Source organism: Hippoglossus hippoglossus, chromosome 20 (genome assembly GCF_009819705.1).
Source record: "Hippoglossus hippoglossus isolate fHipHip1 chromosome 20, fHipHip1.pri, whole genome shotgun sequence".
Taxonomy (NCBI): Eukaryota; Metazoa; Chordata; class Actinopteri; order Pleuronectiformes; family Pleuronectidae; genus Hippoglossus; species Hippoglossus hippoglossus.
Genome location: NC_047170.1, coordinates 824,343 through 839,158, shown reverse-complemented (window position 1 = coordinate 839,158; position 14,816 = coordinate 824,343). Strand labels below are relative to the sequence as shown.

Below are 14,816 nucleotides of genomic sequence, written 5' to 3'. Positions count from 1 at the left end.
TGAAGGAGCATAAGGCTATAAGGTTCAATTAGATGGGTATAGACCCAGGAGTTGCTCTGTAGGCATGCCAAAACATTCTGAACCATCTGTAAGGGTTTCACTGCGTATGTAGGGAGGCCTTATAGAGGGGCATTGTAGTAGTCGAGGCGAGTGATAACCATAGCCTATACCAAGAGCTAAGTGATATATTGAAATGTAACGCCATATTTTTCTTATGTTGTGTAGAACAAAGCAACACGACAGGACAATAGATGAAAGACGGGAAGGGAAGGATAGTGTGTTGTGATACACGACAACCAGGTTTCCCAATGAAGTGGCGTATATTGCAAAGAGAAGGGGGCTAGTATAGATCCTTGTGGCACTCCAGTGGCGAGGGCTTGGGATAAGGATGTTTGTTCCTGCCACGACACACTGAAAGAATGCCAGTAATACCAATCCCACCATAGAAATAAAGGAGACAAAGGTGGCTTTATTACCTAGTATGTGGTCAGACTGTAATGAAAGTAGAATGAACCTAGGACTCACTCCGAGAGTGATTGTCTGGCAAAAGGATGAAGATCCTACTTTTCTCTGATATTTAATTTACTACAGAATTACATTTTTATTGCAAATAATCATATTTTCCTATTATATCTATATGTGTATGTTTACACACACACACACACACACACACACACACACACACACACACACACACACACATATATAATTGCTGATTAGCAATTACTATTTCTATGTTGAGATATGAGCTGCAAATAGAAAATCTAGTTCAATAAAATGTATATTAAGATTTTGAACCCCCCTTTTTTCTTGTTTTACCCTTACACATCAATAGATTAATACTCCTCATATCAGCATATAACACATCATCTGCCAGCAACTTGTGGAGCAGAAGACGTTTCCGAATACAAGCTGCAAAGAGTGTTCAAGTGCTTTAAGTGACTCTCTGTGTTAGAGCTACTGCTCACCTGCAAAGCTTATGGGAAAATTTGTTTGACTTGAGTTAAAATTATTCTAACTGAATTCTTGTCCCTCTGGTGAAATCATAAAAAAAAACACTGGGTTATCCTGGGAAATATATTCAGCGATTGGCAGCAGTTTTAGTTCGAATGAAAAGATGGAGGCTGTGGCTGATAGAGCTGCTGCAGCTCCATCAACTTGTTTAAGCTAATGAAGTGCAAATGAGAGTGTAAAAGAAAAAAACTGAATTGTCTGTGTGTCAGTCTCTTATGCAGAATCCTTGGAAACCCTCCTCTAAGTACTTCTAATCCTTCCCAATGTCTGTTACGGATACTGAATTCCTTTTTCCTCTCACTATGATTTCTAGGTCGTCTCTCGCTACTTTATCCAACACTATATTCTGCCCATTTTTCTCCATCCCCTTCTGTGTTCTGTGTTCAGTGATCCTAGAGAGTTGCTGTGCAGATATACACTGAGAGTTGACCTATCTCGTCAGTCCAGTGAAATGGACAGTCAGTAGAAATGAAGGTGGGCAGATAGGGAGGGAATCAAAAAAGACTTGTGCTACAGATGCAGCTCAAGGATACAAAATAATGTAATGTAAATTAAGGTTTGAATATACGTAAAGACTATAAAGACCAGCTGAATTAACTGTCTTTCAATCTCTTTTTAAAGAGTTTGGACTAATTGGTTTGTGTGTCCAGCCTTGAGCATTAGTATTAATCTTATCAATCATCTTATCGATCACTTTATGAAACAAGTGACAATAACCTATATTCACACAGCGCTTGTGCAGAGGGCTTTACCAACTCACGCACTCATCCACCTTTCAAAGCTGGTTCAGTATCTTACCCACGTTTCGACTGGAGCAGCTGGATATCAAACCATTTAATTTTTCCATTAGTTGATAACCCAGTCACCTCATATCTCTACATCATAAAACTGTGTCTGAACACGATGTGAACAAATTCATACTGACTTAACACAACTCATCATATTATGTTATAAATGAACATTATATTGAATATAAAAGTACAAATATAAAAATTATTTAAAAAACGAGAAAAAAAAAACAGTGGCCCCAGAACTGTCCCCCACTGTTGCATGTTAACACATGTAACATATGTGTTGTTGTTGTTGTTGTTGTGATAACAGATTATGATTGGAGAGGCCATCCTGTTCTGCTGTCTGTCTCGGAGGAAGAGTGGTGCAGCGACAGAGGCCAACATCAACGCTGCTGGATGCAACTTCAACTCTTTCATACGCAGAGCTGTCCGATTCGTTGGTACGCTGATTTCTCTTTTTACACAGTCCTGGCACAGTAAAACATTTTTTTCAGCTAGTGTGTTTTTAAGGAGCAAGAACCATCATTTACTTAAAACTAGAGTATGTAGCTTTTTTCTAATATTAGAAAATAAAGAAGAAAAATTTAAATTTTGGGTGAACTATGCTTCAAACAAACAGTGCAATGATATATTCTTATTATGTTTCTGAGTGAGTGTCACCCTTACAACTCATCAGTGAAGGCCAGGTCAGGGTTGGGAGCATGTGACTGTCACATAATAAATGAACGTGCCTGCCTCTGTCTCAGAGTTGGGTGTTATGGGTGTTATGGGTGATATGGGTGTTATGGGTGTTATGGGTGTTATGGGTGTTATGGGTGGAGGCTCAGGCTAGCACTTGCCTGAATTCAAAATCTCACATTTAGTAGCTTTAACTCATTTTATGCTAAAATCTCTCAGCACAGAGGACAATTATCAATATGTTTACATGCATGTGTCTTTAACGGTCATCATTAAAGCATGTTCTGTTGATAGAACTAATGTCTGTTTGTGAATTTCAATGGCTGTTATCACAACTGCTATGCTTTAGACTGCCTGTATATACTGGCCCTGTAAAGCACATGCAGCAATCGGTTATTATGCCTCTGCACGTTAGGATGGATTCCCTGCTTTAACCTCACATTCTCCTCTGTCCTCAGGTGTCCATGCATTTGGTCTTTGTGCCACGGCCCTCATCACTGACATCCTCCAACTGATGACAGGCTACCCAACACCCTACTTCCTAACTGTGTGTAAACCCAATTACACCACGCTGAACATCAGCTGTGAACAGAATCCCTATGTCATGGAGGATATCTGCTCAGGGGCTGACCCCACAGCCATCAACCAGGGCAGGTAGGGAGGAAAAACATTTGACTGTATTTAAAATATTTGATTTGTAATTTTAAAATTATTCAAAATCAAAAGTAGATATACTTTGTGATGCATTACACGCATTTTATAGAGACGAAATCAAAGAAACCAGTTTTAATGCAATGTGTTCATACAATACAAGAGGGGTTTGTTCAACTCCACTACCAATTTGAAACTGATTTTTATTCCAGAAAAGTGTTATCATTCATCTATCCTGTAACTAATAAATTGGAATATGGTTTGGAATAGACATGGACATTGAGCAGGTCAAAGCCAAAAGAGAAAGAGAAATGCCTCCGTATGGGGCCAGAGATTTGAAGGAGAAGCAAAGCTGCTGCGTGAGATGAAATTGAATTAAAGGGGACATAGCATGCAAATTCCACTTTGTTAGTGCTTCTACACGTTAATGTGGGTATCTGGCATGTCTACCAACCCAAAAACTCTGGGAAAAAACACTCGCGCGTTTTGTTATGGTTCCTCTAAGTCAGAAACGTCATGCTTGAGCGACTCGATTGAGCTTCCTGGGTTTTGTGTCGTAACAAGGTACTGGAAGTCTCCCTACATGGTCTTGGCCCACCCCCCACCTCATCCCGTCCCCCCGAATACACACGCTTTGGAAATGGGGCTTGAATCCTAAGTATGTTATGAAACACTATTAGCTCTCTATGCGGAGGTGGGTAATGGGGACACAGGTCCAGTTGTAGCTGGTTCTATTTTTTCCCAAATAAATAGTGTGGCGAGCACGTGTGAGAATGATGAAGATTGCACAGAGAACTTTCTTCTAAAACTTTACTTGTGTCCCATACACCGCACGACAGCAAGCTTATTGATTTATTTCTAATGAAGGTCAACACTTCTCACATGAACAGTGACTGGAACTGATCACAGACACTACATCCCATAGTCCTGGGGGCTTCTCCATTGAACTCAAATGAGCACAGCACTACCAACCAACAAACACAAATACACAAAACCCACATCAACCAAGTCTGAACATCAACCAAATATCAGTCAAAACAGCTAAACATCACCAAAACACATAACAGTCCCATGAGCCCTTGCAACATGTTGTCTATCAGAGCAACCGGCTCACAGATCACTACAATAGCTAATTACATCTGAGACTCTTTTATTGCCTGTAATGTATGCATGGAACTGACCAAATCTAGAATAATTTACGCTCAGAAAGGCCAGCGACGTCTTTGAATTTAATCTAGAATGGCTCTCAGTTGAGTGCATGCCTCCACCCAGGACCAACATCCCCTTAAATTCAATCAAGATGCACCAAATTGCAAACACTCATAGATATCAGTCCCCTAAATATGGCAAATTTTCTTCATCAGCAGTATAAAACCATAACTGTAAAAAATAGATATTTGATCCTTTTGGCTCATAATATTATACCTGACATCATTAGATGATTATTATAGAAGCATAGCATGTTTCTGCTGTAGCTGCTGGAGGTGGAGCGAGTTTGAACTACTTTATACTTCTTTATAAACAGAGATGCAAGCCAAATAAACCAGATTAAAAGGGGTCATGGGATGATTAGTGGGAGAGGTAAGACATAGAAACAAAGTTCTGAGACACAAGTCTGTTTCAGTTATTTCACCTGTTCCCTCATCTGCAATTTTAGGTGAAATAATAGATCATCTCAACATTTATTGAAATGAAACCATGTTAGATGTTTAAAAACCACTGTTGTGGAGCTGTAAACAACTCAATCTGACCCTGATTACAACAACTATAGGGCCAAATATGAGACAGGAAACTGTTCCAGAGCCTGGCAGCAGCAACAGAGAAGGCCTAACTAACCACATTACATCAAACAGCTTCAATTTGTAACTGAGCCAATTTATGGAAATAAAAAAATAACATAAAATTGCTATTAGACAAAACATTTGCAATTTAATTCACTTGACACAAAAAAACTACTTTCACGGCTTACATTTTTAAAGCACACAATAGATGTAACTGATGGCTGTTGAGATGAGAAATTTGAGATTTCAGTGTCAAGCAATTATTTGGTGCCCTCACAAACATTATTTATAATTTAATAGTTTTTTGAATTCCATTGGTTTTTGTCACATGTGAACCACAGTTGAGTAAGCCTAATAAAAAATGTAAACGATGTCAATCTGTGCCATCATCCCAAGTCTCTGCATTAATGAAGGAAGGGCACCATTTAACGACAGTCAAAGGTTAAACTTTTGCCTTTTGAACTGTGTTATACTAGCCAAGTCTATATTTTTTGGGGTTTGTTTATTTTTTAATATAATATTTTTCATCTTACTCAAATCGATTTTTTTATCCAAGTGATCCAGAGCAGGATTACTTCGGTCACAGAAAGGAATAGAGCAATATCTTTAATTTCTTCACTGACAGAGAAACAAATATTCCCTCTGATTTGGCTGTCATCGGTCAAGCTTTTTCCGAGATATTACTCTTCTGAGACTGCCTGAGTAGATTTTGGGATAGGGAGACGATGCTGGGTTTGACACATGTAGTTTTGTCTGCAGACTATGGGAGTCTAAATATAACCTACTGCTGCTGGCATAAACAGTCTTCTGCTCTCTCTGTGCCAGCTTTATCTAAAGTCTTGCTTCCAGAGCACAAGAAGCTGTTTTGCTGCAGCAATTGTGCACCAGGGGTACTATTAGCCTATTTTAATAGCAGAAATAGCATCGTATACTACTTGTCTCCCTTTAACAAAGACATAACACTATGAAGCATTAATGTTTGGGTTGGAGGTCATCCTAAAACCCAAATGTAACATTTGCACTAACTAGCAATTAACCAAATGGTCTAAATGTGTTTAAAAGATTTAAATTGTGGTCTCGATGCTGAGATTTCTAAACTACAAGTCGAACTTTTAGTGTGATTAGGAAGATGAAGGAAAGGCCAAGAGGTCTCCAAAGTCATTAGGAGTCCTCCAGAGGTTTGTGGCATATACACACTAGGGGTAGGGGGATTTACAAGATACCTACCTAAAAATAGGTACAGATATTGTACCTGTCGGTGTTGAGGTTCCATGGCTTAAGTCTTTAGGTCTTCACACAAAGGGAGATAGTGTTCAATCCCTGAGAATCCACATCTTAACCTGTATCCCATTTCCAGGGAAATATATAATGTTTTAAGGGTAATTTGTTAAATCCCCACCAGTCACTCAAAACTTTTGATTGACTGATTGATTGATAAAACTGAGGAAGCGTGTGTTCACTCATTATTGAATCACCTGAGATAAATGTTAATGCCATGTCTGAACAGGGCCTTGGATATGGTTTCCTTACATGTGAAAATAGTGTGTTAAACAATGCCATTCTCCTATAATCCCTTATCAGTTTAATTAGCCCAATCTTCAAGGTTATTAAGATGCGGTTCAGCTCAGGAAATAGTTGGTCAAAAGGGATAAATAACATCAACAGCAGGTAAATAAGTACAGGAATGGTGCTCATTTATCAAAAATAGCATGTACATGTATATACTGTATGATAGGCTGGAGTAGACTGTGTAGATTATGTTATATTTCATATTTAAATGATGGGTTCACATATTTTAATTTAATCTAAAAAACAATGCTCACATCCCAAACTGGTTCTTGCATGCTATAATTCGCCCTCCTTTTCATACAAACCATTAAAGCATCCCTTCCTAACATGCAAATGGCTGACAGATTTCACATAATCTTTTAATATCAGGCTTTAATATCACAGTCTTTCTAGTGCAAATGTCAGAGGGTGTTTACAAGCTGATCTTAATCAAGGCATGCAAAGAGCAAACCTTGTACTTTGATCCAACTTGTTGAATATCATCACAGCAACTGATAATGTGACTCAGCATTGTGTATGGCTCCCGCTGTCTGTATGCACTGCAGACAACATCTGGGCATGCTCCTGATGAGTCGGCGGATGGTGTGGATCAGTGAGCTCCTGGACAGAAAGTGGCAGTACTTGGCAACGTCGGATAAACTGATACATAACATCCCATAGGCGCTAAATTTGATTTAGGTCAGGGGAACATCAATCAATCAATCAATCAAATTTTATTTGTATAGCCCATATTCACAAATCACAATTTGTCTCATAGGGCTTTAACAAGGTGTGACATCCTCTGCCCTTAACCCTCAACAAGAGTAAGGAAAAACTACAACAAAAAAAAACTTTAACAGGGGAAAAATAACGTAGAAACCTCAGAGAGAGCCACATGAGGGATCCCTCTCCCAGGACGGACAGACGTGCAATAGATGTCAAGTGTAAAGGAGAACATCAGAAAAATAAGGGGTATTTACAGCATTGATTCGAATAAACAGTCATAATCCACAATGTGGTCGCAGCCGCGGCCCTGGATCTGTGGACGACAAGGCAAAGGGACTCCGGGGAAGAAGTCAAGTCAGTAACATGTATTGATGAGATATTAATTACTTTGATGTGATAAGGAGGGAGTAGAGGAAGGAGAAGCTGGGAAGCTACATGAGGGCCAGTCAATGGCATCAATGGCTTCGTTATCCAGAAACTGCCTACACACTCTATCCACATGAGTCCGGGCACTGTCCTGTACCAGGAGGAACCCGGGGTCCACTGCACCAGCCTAAGGTCTGACAATCGCTCTGAGGATTTCATCCTGGTACCTAACAGCATACAAGGTACCGCTGACTATGACGTGGAGGTCTGCGCGACCCTCCAAGGATATGCCTCCCCAAACCATCACTGACCCACCACCAAACCAGTCATGCTGGATGGTGTTATAGGCAGCATAACGTTCACCTCTGCCTTACTCTCTCCCGCCTGTCACATGTGCTCAGTGTGAACCTGCGCTCATCTGTAAAAGAACGGGACGTTGGAAAATGCCAATTGAGGTCTACGGTGCTCGACTGTGAGCACAGGTCCCACTAGAGGACGTCAGGCCCTCATGCCACCCTCATGATGTCTGTTTCTGACAGTTTTGTCAGAAAGATGCACACCAGTAGCCTGCTGGAGGTCAATTTGTAGCCCTAAAAAATGACTGCACGTATGGATGTGCCATCCTGGAGGAGCTTGACTACCTGTGCAACCTGATTGGGTTGCAGGTACCTCCTCATGCTACCAGTAGTGACAAGGACACAGGCAGAACACAACCATATAGAAGAACCAGTAAGGAGGGATAAGGAGAGACCAACTGTCTGTGGCCATCACACCTAAAACTAATCTTGTGGGTTGTCTTGCTTTTGCCTCTTCATTGCACCTGTTGTCACTTTCATTTGCACCAAAACATCACTTGTGCTTCCTAAATGGACAGATTGATATCCCAGAAGTTTTACAGACTTGGTGTACACTGTGAAGATGAAGATGAAATACTTAGTCATTTGACTATTATTTTAAGACAGACTTGTACTTAATAAAACCCATAATAATATGTGTTTATTGTGATATATGTATAATGACAGATGCATAATTATATACACAATATTCATACTGTTTGTTTCCTAAAGTGTTTTTTGTATTTTATTTTGAATGTAATTTTTATTTTTCTGCAGATGTTGTAAATATTGGTTAAAGGAGCACACAACTGTAGCACAAACAAACACTCACACACATATATACAACTGCATGAACGCACTGCATGTCCACATCCAAACATATGCAGAGTCAGGAGTAAGGAAGAGGGGTGGTTGGAGGAGTGAGAAGGAGTTGTCAGAAGTAGGTCACTGGGATGGAGCTCAGTGAAAACTGGGCCACATGTTCACTTTCAGTATGCAGCACACAGTCAAGCTCCTGCTGCTACACAGCAATGTGTGACAACATGTGTATATGTTTATATGTTCACCTGGTACTTGGCAAGTGTCATCAGATAAACCTATCACTACAATGTAAAAGATTGTTGTAGTGAAATTAATTACTTGGAGGGATTCTAACATTTTAATAATGGCTTGAAGAGGATGAAAAGGGGCATCTATAATTTGGTTCAGTCATCCAACCCATAACATCAAAGTGTGTGTGCAGGCTGGTGTTTGAGATATCTCATTATGCTGGTGTTTTTCTCCCTTTGCTGTTGACTCACACATGCAGATGTGAACATTGGCTGAGCCTATTTCTGTTTCACCTCTTGCAGAAAATCCTTCCCGTCGCAGCACGCTACCCTTGCATCCTTTGCCGCCGTTTATGTGTCGGTGAGTAATGGTTTGTGCCCCTCAAACACTGAGCCCTGCACAGACGAACATTTGTGACTGAGGGATGAAAATTGACTGTTTCACATGCTTCTTTCCTCTACTTTATTTACGCTTTACTGTGTTCAATTGACTCATCTGTAAAATGTCTAGTTTTTAGACGCTATATACTACATTTGTGTAAAAGTATAACAGAGATCAACATGAGTCCATGGAAAAATACCTATTGTCACTAAGGATTTTAGGGTGCCTGTGGAATGACCCCGGTCGCGACCAACTAATGTATTAAATAATTGCAAATGATAAGTTTATGACATTGAGATGGTGACTCAAACTAAATACCAAAATAAACAGACAACACAGAGAGTACCCGATTTGTTTTGTTTTCACCTAAATTCCAAATAACACTGCCTGGGTGATGTGAAGGAATAAAACACTGTTATAACAGAAAGTACATGCAGGACAATGAGTAAATGTGTAATGTGTCCACAGATGTACTTCAACAGCACTTTGACAGACTCATCCAAGCTGCTCAAGCCCCTTTTGGTCTTCTCCTTCATCATCTGTGCCATCATCTGTGGTCTGACAAGGATTATTCAGTATAAGAACCACGCTATTGACGTCTACCTGGGCTTCCTGCTTGGAGGAGCTATTGCTGTTTACCTGGTAGGGGGCCAGTCCACTCAATCAATCAAGAACTTCCTTAACTAACCTTAATCTCCAGAGCTCTATATTTGGTAAAAGGAAAAAATAGTGTGAGATTAAATGTTGTACCCTATGATATTTTTGTGTTACTGTTTCGCCAGGGGTTGTATGCAGTTGGAAACTTTCAGCCTAGTGAGGAGGCCAGCAACAGTCCACCCCCACAGCTGCACCGACCTCCCTGCTCTTTGCCCCACATAAGCCAGGAGGCGGTCCTCCACCACTTGCAAATGAAAGCCAGCATGGTTGGAGAGCAAGGCATACCCACCTCCCACTCTGAGGGTCTCCTCCACCGAGGTCTTCAGCAACAGAGGCCTGATGACAACCTTAAGCGTTCCAGTGCAGATGTGGAAGTGATCTCCCCCCATAGCTCTCACAACAAAGATGCCCTGGTGACCTTTAGCCACACCCTTCCACGAGTGCACACCCCCCAGGCCATGGCAGCGTATGAGGAAGCAGCCAGGCGTCATGCATCCACCCTCCACCATGCCTCAATGGACTCTAGCCGCTCAAAGCAGCTTCTATCTCAATGGAAAAGTAAGAACAACAACTACAAATGCTCCTTGCAGGTGCCGGACTCCTTCTCGTCCTCTGTAGATTCATCATCTGGTCAGTCCTCCCTGCATCCACACCACCACGGCAGCATGGAACTCCGATCCAGCTCTGAGCCATTGGCTATGGGGCTGAATGGAGGCTTTGATAGTCATGCATACTTATCCAAACTGGCCAGTGGTACTAGTACCACACTACCTAGTAACTGTAGTGGGATCACCGGAGGGGCCAGGATAGCCATGCAATCTAGACCTGGTTCTTCACAGCTGGTCCACATACCAGAGGAAGCTCATGAGAATTACAACACCTCCTCCCTGAGAACACTGGGAGCTGGAGGAAATGAGGGGATGTCAACAGCAAATAGCACAGTTCAGGCTAACTGGCAAAGGGCAGCAGAGAAGACAACAGCCTGTAGGACTAATGATAATGGACAGAATATGCAGCCACGAATCATGCAAGTTATTGCTATGTCCAAGCAGCAGGGCCTACTACAGACCCATTCCAAGAGCTTAGATGAGAGTAGCATGGGCTGCCCTACCACTGGGAGTTGCCAGGGCTCTAGTCGCTACAGGGTGTTAAATGATCAAGCACCTACTAGCACCACAGGGCCAAGCTCACTTTGTAGTACCACAGGCAGCATTGCAGGGAGTAATGGAGCAATTGTCAGAGTAGAGGCCCACCCTGAAAACCACAGACCCGTGATCCAAGCTCCAGCCACAGATGGAAGTGGATCATGGAGGTGGCGGTCCCTGGACCATGGAACTGGAGCTAGTGGATGTGCAGGGACAAATGCAGCAGGAGGGGGATCCGCAGGAGGAGGTGGGAGTTTGAAGCAGTCCTATGATCTCAATGATCTAAATAGAGACTCAGAGAGCTCTGACTCGATACGTGAAGGGTCCATTGACAGGAAGCATGCCAATCACATTGTTACTACCACTGCCACTGTTAGCACCCCACCCATAGTTACTGTTCACACCCAGAACACTGGCCAGTCAGAGCAGAGGGTCCACCCCCAGGGTGTGTCTACGATTAGGGTCACTCCAGGGGATGGTAGTGGTTCTGGATCTGGAGGAGGTGGTGGCGGAGGAGGTGGTGGAGAGACCGCATCAGATACCCTCTCAATCACCTCGAGTCGAGAGTCCACGCTCCAGAGAAAAGGCAATAATATGATCCTGATTCCAGAAAGATCCGACAGCCCTGATAATGCCCGGAATATTTTCTACAAGGGAACATCAATAACTCCTGTTTTCAAGGACTAATGCATAATCTGACTCAAAACTTCTAAGAAGATGTAGCGAATAATGCAACACAGTTGATTTTCAGAGAACCCATAACTGTGACAACAGTAAACCTGCCATTGTGCATAACATTATAACTTCAAAAGAAAAATGTTTTATTCAGCATGAGATTTTTGTACATGTTTACACTAAAGCACAACCTTTTAAGTGTTGTAGAAATAATCACTGTGTACTTTTGTGGTCACTCCCAAGGAAACCTATTGTAGTGTCGATGCTGTGCCAGTGCTTTGGAGAGAGGAGAACCTTTTTTAAACAGTTCTGTATGTTTGGGATATAAATCATCACTAACAAAAGAAAAAAGTGAGTTGCACAGTAACATTTGGACTGTAGCAAACTACTGCAAAATAATTGTATGATAGCTGTGAAACCAGTGTTTACTTCCCCGGGTGCTACACCAGAAAACACTATTTACTATACAGCATACTACATAATTTGAGTAGATAAAGAATGATTTATTTTACAAAGACTGAAGAACTATGATATTAATGTGTGACAGAGATATGTTTTGTATTTTGTCTCTTTTCTGTACAGATATCACATACTCAATACTGTTTTGAACCATAAGTGTGCTTAGCATTCCTTCTGTAGCTATGAAGTCAAATAGGCTGTGACTTGCACTGAAATACACGTTTACTGTACCTTGTAGACCGTAAACCCTGACCTTATTTTTACGTCCTGTACTTAGATTTGGATGCACATGCCAGCCTCATATCTACAGCACCAAAACAGCAAATCACCGGAATATTCTTTACACTGTAAAGATAATTAGTATATTTCCAAAACATAATGCAATACTTGCCTTTAAGTTTGCCAGGTTGACAGGTATTAATGTTCATACTTTGTAGCTTTCAATGGAACACTTACAATTAGCAGAATATCCTTACTGCTGTCAAATCTGCAGCCTTGTGCTAACAGTATCAGTTACAAATTTGTTCAAGGATGTCCAGGGTACAAGTATAAATACAATGTCTTTTTGCATAGACATGCTTAGGTGAATGGCAGTTGGACTTCTCCCAAGGCTGGGTTGGCACACAATTCTCCCATTTACATTACACAAGATGACTGCTGTGAACTAAATATATTATTATATAAAATATATTCTCTTATTTAATAAAGGCACATTTGAAAACCAATGTACAACAAAGTAGGAGGGAAGAACTGGCTGCATTTTGGTAAAAAGTATCCTTTGATTGAACTTAAAACTTGCGCCACTAACAACTAGTGGATGCTAAATATTATGACCTTAAAACATATATATACAATCAATCAATTTCAGTTAAATTTAGCTTTTATGGTGCCTTGCCTTGTTCTCAATTAAACAATTAGTTGTTTTTAAATTTGCCAAGCTATGGTTTGTTCCTCTTACTGACTTCCTCTCCAAAGCAATAGCAGCAAAGGCTCATGCGTATCCTCATATTTAGAGCCGTATGCCATATCAAATCAAGAAAGTTGAAAAAATTAATACTGATGGTCAAATGCACCTTTCTCAGAGTATTTGGTAGCTTCCCCTTTTTGGATGAGGATTAAGAAGCAGAATGCTCTGTCAAGCAATGTGCTCAATATAGTAACAATCAAACTTGTTTTGTCGTAGCCTACCTTTATAAGCGCTACATGTAGCATTTTTCAACAAGAATATACAATATTGCTGTCAAATTGTTATACCTCAGTATGATGGTCATTATCAAATGAAAACCTATTCACATCTTTAGCACTACTTTCACGATCTGTCATATACATTGGAAGAACAGCCCCTTTTCCCAGTTTTGTGCTGTGAAGTAGTTTCCTTTTGTGCGATTAAGTAACCAGCAGATTTTCTACCAAATCTCACCCAGTGTATCAAATGTACATTGTATACAGAGTAGTGAATAGTAAGCAAATGCTTAAGGTGGACTGTTTCTCAGTTAAGGAATTACAAAAGTGGTTATTTACAGTGGTTTACATTATAGCGCATATCATGAATCTGTATCTCAGTGGTTAAATAAGCACCCACTAAATATGTCCAGGATTGGCACTTGTGAAAATATTATGCCAGAGTTATTATATAAGAACATTTGCCAAAGCTAGAAATTTTCAAAGAAATATATTATAAATCATCAGATGGAATTTTCAGTATTTGTATTGCAAGCCTGCATAATATTGTACATGCTTTATTAGATTTATTAACAGTTGCATGGTCACTTTTCTATAGTGCATATCATAGGGTTTTTATCATAAATGTGCATTTATTTTGAATTTACATAAGTGTTTAACAGTATGTACTTGATTTAAAGTATGTGATTCATAGTGAGAGTTAGATGACAATCTTTTCTATCTAAGTACTGTTGCCCTTAGAGTCGTTACAACAGGCTGGTTTCCTTATTCACCCACTCTGCATCATACTCAGTGGAAATTTGTACATATTCTAACAAACATGTAAAAAAAGCAGAAGTTTTACTCAAAAGCTCTCAAAAGAAAATATCTATTTTTAGAGTAACCCAGATAGATTGAATATTTTAAATATAGTTTTTTGTTTCACTTAAGTGGTTGTATTTGTTTGTTAGCTGCACCACAGAATAGTGTATTGTGCCCACTTTAATCCCAATGATTAGGTAGAGCTACACTAGTTTGACTGCTCTCAGAATGTCAAAATAATGTTTGCAACACGATCTCATGAAAGTTCAATATTAGCACAAGTTAACTACGATTGTGGCAGTTGTGACAGCAGACACGCTTGACAGCTTTGCCCATAATAGGTCTACACTGTTGTACTGAGGCGTATTGAAGAGAGACAATTTTCCAAACTGTAATAATTTGTATTTGAATCTTTACTTGCAAAACCCCATAAGGTCACAGTCCTACGTGCATGTGTTTACCAAGGCTCAGTAAAAAGTGATAAGTATCTTTAGAATTAACACCCTCTCACAAAGGATCTTTACCAGTGTAATGCTAGAAGGATAACAGTAAACTGAATTCAATATAATACCTCAA

General features: G+C 40.3%; 1 protein-coding gene across 1 annotated transcript in view; it reads left to right on the top strand.

Moving 5' to 3' along the window:
• The window catches only part of LOC117753617 (phospholipid phosphatase-related protein type 4), a 32,289-nt gene extending 19,098 nt beyond the window's left edge, over window positions 1–13,191 (top strand). The window contains exons 3-7 of the mRNA XM_034571801.1: window positions 2,116–2,245; window positions 2,942–3,137; window positions 9,243–9,300; window positions 9,790–9,963; window positions 10,104–13,191. Coding sequence (XP_034427692.1) covers window positions 2,116–2,245; window positions 2,942–3,137; window positions 9,243–9,300; window positions 9,790–9,963; window positions 10,104–11,810 — 2,265 coding nt within the window. The 3' untranslated portion in view covers window positions 11,811–13,191. The remainder of the gene's footprint in view (window positions 1–2,115; window positions 2,246–2,941; window positions 3,138–9,242; window positions 9,301–9,789; window positions 9,964–10,103) is intronic.
• The last annotated feature ends 1,625 nt before the right edge of the window (window positions 13,192–14,816 follow it).